Here is a 10,679-nt window from a genome sequence, read left to right on the forward strand (position 1 = left end):
TATTGTTGGTTTTTTTCCAACTTCTACTGGCAATGTATCTGTTAATTGTACAGAACACATTCTTACTTTTTCTCACTTCTAAAAGTGGAATTATGAAGCTTTCCCTTATTTATGTCATATATATACTCTCCCAGAGGTGGATTTTTATAATGGACATGGCACAAGTTTCAATTCATGCCTGAAAGTTATCAATGTCCACCGTGTTAGGGATCTCCATCCTGAAAAGTCCAGAAGTTGTTTCTTTCAGCACTGCGGAGGGGGGTGGGTGACAGCCTTTTTAGCATCTACAGGGGATGAATATTATTATTATTTATTTTCTTTCCTTTCTTCTCCTCTGCTGCCTTATTTACTCCTGTGATTCTTTCTTCCTTTAGTTAAAGGAGTTCATCCTGTCCAGTGGTGTGGGGGCGGGGCCTGCGTTGCCACGAGCACTGGAAATTGTCGAGGGCAATGTGCGCTGGCACCGCCTACACCGGCGGCAGTTCTACCAGTGGCTACGCAAACCTCCGAGTACCACCTTCGGCTAACACCATGCCAGCCAGCTAAAGTGAAGTGACTGCAAACTGACTGCTATGCTAACGCCCTGCTAGCTACCAGATGCAGTCGGACAGAAAAAAAGATGGACTGAAAGATCAAGAATACTGGGCAGACTGGTTTTGATTTTTTAAAAGAACCTTGATTTCAATCTTTTTAGCTCTACTGGATTGCTTTCTTCCACTTGTGGCTGATGTGGTTAAATTGGTTTCTGTGCTATGTTTAGACTGCTTTAAGGGTAGTCACTGAGACAAGAACCAGCTCCCAGATTAAAAACAGCATACAACAAAGTGAAATGACTAAGATCTTTATAAACAACAAAAAAACAAAGTTGTATTTCAGCTAGACGTCATTAGACACAGCCCATGGAGGACTACTTACTGTGGTATTAGCAGTCACGGGTGTTTCTTTCTGAGGTTGACAACGCATTTAGATATAAATGGTTTAGTGAGTTTTCCCTTTAAAACATCTAATATGACACTGATGTTTGATACTAGCTTTTCTTTTGATCAAAAAATGGGAACACAACCAGTATCGAAAAGTCAAAAAGTTTATTCTGTTCATTTGGACATAGCATTTTCAGTGGGAGAAACATTTTGTCGCTCAACCAAGTGGCTTCTTCAGTCTCAGCCGCTCAAACCAGAGCTCCTCCCTGTCCAGGATGTGTACATCCTCATCACTGAAAGAGTATTTACTTGCCTGTAGGCATAGATAGACTGCGGAGTCTGGGACTGACAAGTTAGCTCTTCTGTGTTGTGCCATCCACTTCGCCAGAGGTTTTTTGGTTTCCCTGATGTATAAATCATTTCAGTCCTCCTGGCTCTTAATAGCGTACTCTGTTTGTGTTGGGGGACCCGATCCTTGGGGTGGACCATTTTTTGGTAGCTCAGTGTGTTTTGGGGTTTAAAATCCACAGCGACTCAGTGTTTAGAAAAAATTTGTCTCAACTGTTCCGATACTCTTGACACATAAGGGATCACTACGGGTTTTGCAGTTGTCCTTCTCTCCTTGATCGCCTGGAACTTTCTTTAGGTGCCTTCCCAGCTTTGACAATTGTCCAGCTGAGATAACCGTATTTTACTCAGGACCTTCTTGATATGATGTTCTTCTGCTTCCCTGGCCGCTGTATATGTGGGATGGTGATCGCTATGTGTTGTAGCATCCTAAATGACACCCAGTTTGTAATCCAGTGGATGATGAGAGTCAAACCTTAAATACTGATCCACATGGGTAGGTTTATGGTACACATCAGCTTTTAAATGTCCCCCATTACTGATGGAAATCTCACAGTCTAAGAAGGCTAACCTGTCACTTTTCATATCCTCCCTGGTGAACTTGATGTGTTGGTCCACTGAGTTAATGTGATCAGTGAATTGTGGTACGTCCTGAGACTTGATCTCACCCAGGTGTCATCCACATACCTGAACCAGTGACTTAGTGGTGTTCCAGGCTGAGACTGTAGAAGTCAGTTGGATGAATGACGAAATGTTTTTCCCACTGAAAACTTTACGTCCAGATGCAGAATGAACTGACATTAGATTGTATGGTTTCAATCACACAATGCAATGAATTGACTAGAACGGATTCAAAATAGACCTTTCAACATATCCAGAACAAAGAAAATTTTACTCTCACTTTGACAAATCATAGGTGTAATTGTCTGCATTTTGATTGGCTGATTAAAGATGCAACTCGCAGTTTTCAGAACTTCAAGGCTCTGATCCTCACAACGCCCTTGCTAACCAAAGATCCAGAACAGTTTAATCAGTCTGGCCTGTGTTCAGCACATTAAACCGGCTGACGTTAAAAGGCAGACACCCTGGCAGTTAGGGGCATGTCGATCATTGAACAGAGCTGTAATTAACACTACATGGACTTGGTGTCTTCTGATAACACTCAGAGCGCTGATTCACACTCATTAACTGTCCACAGAATTCATACCGTTCGGCCTGAAATTAAAGGGCAGCTTTTTTTTTTCATGATCAAAAACTCAGCTTTTGAAAATATCAGTGGCTTCAGGAGGGGTTTGTTGGGGCCTCGTTTCAGAAATGTCCCCTGAATATAAAAAGCTCACAGCACAAAAGCTCAATCAAAATTTCCTCTAAACCAGAGAAAACACTTCTGTTTTCTTTTCTATAAGCAAAACTGGACAGCATTTTGAAGGAGACTTTAAAAGAAGGCCCAAAACAGCCTTGGTACATAAAGGGTTTGTTGGGTTTAAGCAAAAGCACAGAGGCTGAATAGGACAAGATTTACAATTTCCTATAAATTAGTTTTTCTATTTAAAGTTGTTGACAGCAACTACAAAAACAGAATTTACCATGAAAGGTATTTTCCATTTGCCAATATGTAAGTCTGTATTTCTGTGCCCTCTATAAGATTAAATATGCTACCTGACAGAAAACCAAAAGAAAAAGTATTTAAATGCATTTGTTTTTCATTTGTAAAGGCAAAGAAAGCAGGAAAAGAAAAACAAATTCAAATGTAAAATGAATGCAGCTCTCATTAGCCTGGTCTGGAAAAATAGAAAATATCCAGTTAACAGCAGTTCTCTCTGAGAAAATACACTGTTGATGTCAGAGGTCAGAGGAGAATGAACAGACTGCTTTCATAGGAATCTGATAGTAAGACAACAGTAACCCGAATAATCACTCATTACTATCAAAGTATGCAGTACAGCATCTCTGAATGCACAACTAATTTGGCATTCATAGACTTAAATGGAAAAAGACTCACATTAGCATGATCCAGTTAACTTTCAGGGGGCTAATTCTAAAAATACTAATTTATAACCCTAAGCTATCATCATATATAATTTTTATTCTTTAAAAGATTCTGTGTGTTTACTTGTTTGGAACAAGTAAAAGACATTATTTTCTTTTCTCCAACACATAGGGTAGAGATTTTTTTTTTTTGGTACATGTCCTCTTAAATTAAAGACACCTGCATCCACACACTTGGCAAGCTACCAGAAGGGGTCAGGTGTAATTGTAATAGTTTCCCCAAATGCTTCCCACTTCAAATCTGTCAGCCAGAAAACCTGCTATTTATTTTGTGACCTCCTAAAGTCTGACAAACTCCTCAGAGAGATTAATTGAATGACAGATGGATGAGAATGTTGGAATCATTCCTTGTGGAAAACTGAGAGGAGCCAGGGGACTGTGAAACTGACAGAGCATCTCAGAAAGCTTTTTCTGGCTGACAGCAATCTTGGAAATTAAATCAGTGACCAAATAACAATTCAAAAAGATTTCTGTGGTTTTACAAAGCACAAAACCAGAAAGTTGTTGGACAAAAGCACATCAGCCTCAACTTCTGGACAAAACCTACAGTCAGAAATACAAGATTTATTTTTTTTTTGAGCCAGTCAATGGTTAGATATCAGTAAACCTGTTTTTTGTAAACCTGATGGACAAATCAGTGAGTAGAGTCAAAATGAAAGATGGTAAAATGAAATGTCCAACAAGACAGCTGAGAGCATGTTGTTTAGAGAAATGTGTTTAGTGTCGTTATATGCAGATGATGTGGCTTTTTAAACACAGTTGTACTCATGTTGATGTGACAGATTAAAGGTCATCATCAATGGACTTATTTAAAGACAGGCAAGTGTAATCCTATAAAGTTCACAAAGTGATTTACTGATGAAATGCAAAGCTTGAGGAACCTGGCATTTCAAGATATTTGTTTGCAACGATAAGTTCTATGTTTAGGAGCATGCAGTTTGGCAGAGTTGATGCTATATGGGACAGTGTGATGGATTACAAAGTACAACAGACGGTATACAACAGCACTAACCATACACACGTTCAGTCGTGCACGAGTGTCGTAGATCTGACTGCTTTGTGGAGCCTGTACAGATTCTGCTGCACTACAAAATATAAAGCAGAATGGAGGTGTTGGCTGCATGACAGAAATGTGACAGATTCTACAGATCAAAGGATTTCCGATCAATGTGGATTGTACAGTATAATGGGCTCTGCACTGCTGTGGACTGTGTGGCTAAGAGTCTTGCAGCATGACGGATTTAAAAGCACAATGGATTTTCAAGGGAGTAGATTTCTGATTTTGCTTTTTTAATGTAAATCATTCTGTGGACTCGAGAGTCTTAGGAACATGAGCTGGACACAAAAATGCCTGAAGAGAACACCTGTGAAACCTTTGGAAATGTGACTTTTAAGAAGTTTTTTTTTTTTTTAAAAGGACTTTCAGTGTTTGTTGCATTGAACTTTCGTCCAGTGGAGCAGACTTTGAAGTTGTTCCTCTTCTCTTCGATCCAGCTTTGATGTTAATAACTGAGCCATATACAAATTAATGGACCTGCCTGCTTCTATAAAATGTGTGTCCAGTGACGTATGTTGATGTGCGTGTGTGAAGATGAAGAAAACAGTTTTGGTGATGAGAGACACATTACCAGTTATGATTAAATGATTATAATTATGATGGTGGAACTAATTACGATGATTGACTCAGTGATGAAAAATGTTGATGATGTGAAAAAGCTAATTAGTATTATTCTAATTATTATACTAATTATTCAGTGCATTTTCAACCTTCATTGTCCATTCAGGGAAGTTCAGTTTACAGACACAAAGCACACAAAAAATCTGCCCTGTGTATAATAAACACTGTAAATTATCCAACTGTGATGACTTTGAAATTAAAATGTGGACTACAAAGATGTTGATGCTGAAGATCATATTAATGGTGGTGGTAATGATGAAGATGATGATGATTATGGCTTAGGACCAAAAGCTGAAAGAAACAGGAAGTCCTATACAAGCCTTTAATCCTACTTCCTGTTTACTTTTCTTTGGTTGTATTTTCTGATTGGACAATATTAAAACAGAAATGGTTATCCTTGTGTGTGATTCATTCTGTTTCCGTTCAGTACCTCATAACCAGCGAGAAGGCAAGTAATAGGAAGGTTTATTAGTCTGAACGCACAAATCTGAGGGTAACGTCCTGCTGAGCTGTTCCTCTGAAAACTAAAGTGACCTAATAGCTACAGAAGATGGTGTTGGCATTTCAGTACCAAAAAACAGGATACAGGATCCCATGATGGAAGAGTTTATGTGCACAGTGGGTCTGAAGATAACTGGGCTGGAAAGCAGCATTGATTCTGTACTTTTTCACATAACACAACCTAAGAAGGAACTACTTTAAAAATATATTAAGTATACAAGGAGCCACTAACCTTGGACAGAGGCAGACTGCAGATCTTGTGCCAGTTTACGATCAAGGATAGTTTGTGGTACAGCAGTTTAGATCTACTTTGGTTATCGTGGTAATCCACTTTCACTTTAATCTTTTTCTGTCTTAGTCTCTTTGCTGTCTGAAGTCACAGATTGTCGAGATAAACTGCTGGGAAAGTTTTTTTTAAATATATTTCATTTGGAGGAGCCAGGATTTTTTTGTATGTTGCCTCTATTCTATATAGGTTTCTTAAAGCTAGATTTTACTGTCCATTGATTGTATTTTTCCCTTTATTAGAGCTAAATACTACTTAAATGTCTAGTGTTCACATGGTTTGTCTTTTCAATATGGTATTGTCAGTGCTCCACCAATCGATGTCAATCAGAGGTTTCTCTTTTAGGATAGTTTTAAGTGGCAGTTGCTGCTATTTTGTCAGTACTGCACATTGGCTCATGTACACGTGGCAGTTGTTAATGAGAAGGGTTATTGTTCTGAAGCGGTGTCTAGTATCCAAGTAGTTTTCAGTGTCTGAACCTAAAACAAATAAAAAATGTACTTGAACCATCCCCACTGGACACGAACTGTTGTTTTATGGTTGACAAAGCTACTTGTGTCATCACAGTTACTGTGGAATTTGTAGGTCTTTAAAATGGGATCACAGTGGCTGATATTGCCACGGCCTGTGTCAGAGCACTGATGCCAGGAGGAATCTGACAAAACAGCATTATGTTACATTAACGAGAACATGTTGGCCGACCCTGAGGTAGAAGCTAAAAAAAAATATAACAAAACAAAACAGAAATGGTGTTTCTAAGAACTCTGATCGCTCCTAGTTACTGAACCATTAACACTAAAAGTGGGGAACTTCCTTCACAAGTTATTAGAGCGATTGAAATGTCCCTGCGGTCTGAAAGTACCTTTTATGAGTAACCACTAATCACATGATAAGTGTTCCATTATTTCTCTGAGCACAGTGAACTTTCCTTTTGCTAAGACCTTCAGTTATTGACAATTTTTCTAGTGTTTTTGTAGTAGTGTTACTGTTTTTAATCCACTTGGGTTAAATAATAATATAATTTTAAAATCACAGAATCTGTTTAGAGCCCTCATAGTCGAGTGAGATTTGTGCTACGTTTAAGGAATTTAGGATCAATTCCACAACAGTGAGATAAAAGTAGATGCTGACTGTTAGCTTTTATTTTCAAGCTATTTTTATGCACATATACTTTGTCAAGTTGAACATCAAATACAATAAAAGAGATAATGCCTTTTATTTGGATACAGTCATTGCCTCCTTTTGTTCAGACACCATTTAGAGACCTTGCAGTTTTATTTCTAAAAGCTTTGACTCAAGGGCACCGTGTGTCTTTGTAGGATGCAGCACTGAGACCAGAAGAATAACCTTGTAAATAATCATAATCCAATTTTAGTCAGTATCCATCACCTACTGGTTTATGAAATCCACTTTTGTTTTTTTGCCATTCAGAATTTTATTGATACCAATAAAGGAATCAAAATTGCTCGATTCCAATTTCCCATCTCTATTACTTATGATGTGGAGGAGTGGTGGCTCTAATCTGAGCCCCACTCGAATGATTGCATCTCCAAGGCAGAGGCTAGCCATCATTCAGACACAACTAACTTCCGCTGCTTGTATCTGTGATCTCATTTTTTTTTTGGTCACTACCCAAAGCTCAACACCATAGTCGGGGGTGGAGTTGTACATCAACCAGTGACTTCCAGGCTTATTCTTCACACTCAGCTCTCTCTTCACCACTATAGTTGGTCACTGCAGCCATGGCACCAATCCGTACATCAATCTCCAGCTTGCCTCTATCCTCACACATCACTCGTGAACAATACCCAGAAATACTTAAATTCTTCCACTTTGGGTAGCAACTTGTCCCTGACCTGGAGTGGGCACTCCACCCTTGTCTGCCTGAGCGCCATGGCTTCAGAGTTGGAGCTGCTAATCCTCATTCCAATGGCTCGACACTCAGCTACAAACCACTCAAGTGCGAAGTGGCACTCCACTCGACCTCCAGCTACAGCAGGACCGAAAAGCAGAGATGAGATTCTGGCGACCAACCTTTGGTTGCTTGGCTACACCAATATGTCTGTGAAGGTTCTCGGTCATCCAGGTCATCGTAGTCTGAAGAAGCTTCTCGGATGAGAGGTGAAACGTCTTCAAGCAACTTAAAGAAGTCCAGACACTTTTCTTTGCAAGCTCCTTTCACTTGGCTACACCAAGAAATTCACAATATATAAAATGAGCATCATTTTCTTTTAGCCATAAATACAACAGAAAAATATTCACATTGTCAAAGATCCAGTGAGCAGTCTCCATTTCTCAGACTTCTACAGTCCGACTTCTTTGTGGAACCAGAGGAGTTGCCCCCCGCCCCTTGATCCTAAACCCTTCAATCCTATTTTTGATGAATTCCACTTTAACACTGCTTGCAGTCTTGTGTAGTGGAGCGAGAACAACATTTGTCCTCCTTTGTGAGACAACTTTTCTTCTACCTGAAAACCCAGCTTTGCTACTACAGGTGTGATTTTCATAGCATGGCAGTTTATCACAGATAGGAAACAATATCTGAAAGTATTGGAAGGCCCATGCTCTGCTTCTGCTGCAGATACATCTCCATCTGTGTATGATTACTTTATGATGCGTTCTTTGACTTTGACGGAGAGACTTACTAATGCTGACTTCATTGCAGCTTCAGCTTGCTGAGAGGAAATACATCTCAAAATCTTATTAGTTTTGCAGGGATTTCAGCTGAACCAAACAGCAAATCTAAGCAGCAAGAAACAAACTACATTTAAAAAACAAGAATCAGTAGGATATGAAACTCTGTCAGGAATATATTGCTCCATACATTACCATGAAAAGCCATTTAAAATCTAGGTGATTACAAATGCAGCTCAAAAACCTTACCAGTATTTCAGCATTCAGTTCCTCTTTATACCACATTTATCATTAACACAGCCAGTAAGACAATAAACATTATCTCTTCTTTAGTGAAGAAAAGGCCCTGCAGTTGTTCGATTTGTCTTCATTTTAGATCTGCAGGGGCTAGTTTATCCAGCCACTGGATCAGTAGGGTTACCCACACTTTGTCCTTATTCTTCTTCAGATGAAGAAACAGCACAGCAACATATGGGCAAAAGGACTGGCTCATGCCTCTTTGTCTTTGAATTCAGGTGTTTTCAGTCTTATTGCCTTTACAAACATCTATGGAAGAATGGGTCAAACCTCTTCTCTATGCTGAGGTAAAAAAAAAAAAAAAGGTAAATGGCCTGTATTTATATAGCGCTTTACTAGTCCTTAAGGACCCCAAAGCGCTTTACATATCCAGTCATCCACCCATTCACGTACACGTGATGGCAAGCTACATTGTAGCCACAGCCACCCTGTGGCGCACTGACAGAGGCGAGGCTGCCGGACACTGGCGCCACCGGGCCCTCTGACCACCACCAGTAGGCAACGGGTGAAGTGTCTTGCCCAAGGACACAACGACCGAGACTGTCCAAGCCGGCAACCCTCCAATTACAAGGCGAACTCCCAACTCTTGAGCCACAATCGCCCCCAGGTGCACAATGTCTAAATGTCTTCAACACTCAGCTGAGTCTAACTGCAGTTCTTCTTGTGCCAAATCTCCTTTGGCATTATTATCAGCACTAAAACTGTGCACTGGGAGCTTCACGCTATGGGTTTCCATGGTTGAGCAGCTCCTGTACGTATAATGAGTAGATAGCCCATTGTGTCCATTTTTCCCAGTGTAGAAGAGAAAATACACAAAATAACAGTGGGAACTTCCTGACACTGAAGAGATCATAAAATCCAAATGTGTTTTCTTGATCATTTATAACCATTGAGTCCACAGGGCTCCACAGAACAAAGGAACAAAATTAGTTTTTCATGAAATAATTCTAAATTGATATGCCTGCGGTTTTTAGAATATAAAAAAACCTTCTTCCAACATGTCCTTGAGTCGCTGGATCTTGTTGTTTTTCAGCCCACTACAGCTGTGTGGTACAGCGAGCATTCTCAGTTTGGAAGGCCAATTAGTCGGCCCAATGTCACTTCTCACACAAGCTTTGCCTTAGATATTTGGAATTTCGCACAGGTATGGATGACAAGATGAAGAAAGTATGTGCATATTGTCATAGTTATGGAATATAAGATACACACTCCAGTTGTGTCCTATATGACTGAATGCAGACAAGGCCAAAAAACAAAACAAACAAACAAAACACTTATATTCAAAGTGACACAGCTTACAGTTTTTTACAGACGCTAGGACACATTTCTCAATACTTAGGTCACGTTTGCAAAACTCCTCACACAGTGAGCACAACAGAAGTCTATGTGGGCTAAACTGAGGACCAGTTATCATTGTTTTGGCACAAAATGCATTCAATGACTACATCTCTCAAATTACATGAATCATCTTCTCACTCAGACACAACAACTGCCAAAAACCTTTGTACAGACAGGACATTTTGCATGTGCTTACATACTGTTTTCAAAACTGTTAAACTCATGGTCAAAACAATAACACAATGCAAAACTTGAAAAGACAGCAAAATCCAACGGCAATATTTTATTGAAACATATTTTAAATCTAACAATGCAGTTTAACCAGCCACAGCTGATTCTCATTGTGGATGAACATCTACACAGTTGTTACTCCTTCAATTTTTCAACTCCTTCAATTCTGGCATGCCAGAAGATTCTTTCCTAGGTGTATTGCCCTAGATGACATAAGATGTGATGTGGATGAGAACATGTGGCCAAATGGAGAAGACCGAGTAGATTAGCATTACTATTGTATGTGTATCAGTGGGTGGTGTGTATACAAACTCTTGTATTTTGGGATTACTTAGTGCAAAAAAATAAAAATACATAAACATAAATACATGATGTCTGATTCATTCCAGTAACATAT

General features: G+C 39.4%; 1 protein-coding gene across 2 annotated transcripts in view; it reads left to right on the forward strand.

Moving 5' to 3' along the window:
- The window catches only part of LOC308399575 (thyrotropin-releasing hormone-degrading ectoenzyme-like), a 285,055-nt gene extending 279,693 nt beyond the window's left edge, over positions 1-5,362 (forward strand). For both annotated transcript variants that reach the window (XM_080886929.1, XM_080886930.1), the window contains one exon: positions 375-5,362. In XM_080886929.1, coding sequence (XP_080743055.1) covers positions 375-527 — 153 coding nt within the window. In that variant the 3' untranslated portion in view covers positions 528-5,362. The remainder of the gene's footprint in view (positions 1-374) is intronic.
- Positions 5,363-10,679: the final 5,317 nt, after the last annotated feature.

Source organism: Rhamphochromis sp. 'chilingali' (genome assembly GCF_963969265.1).
Source record: "Rhamphochromis sp. 'chilingali' genome assembly, chromosome: 7".
Classification (NCBI taxonomy): Eukaryota; Metazoa; Chordata; class Actinopteri; order Cichliformes; family Cichlidae; genus Rhamphochromis; species Rhamphochromis sp. 'chilingali'.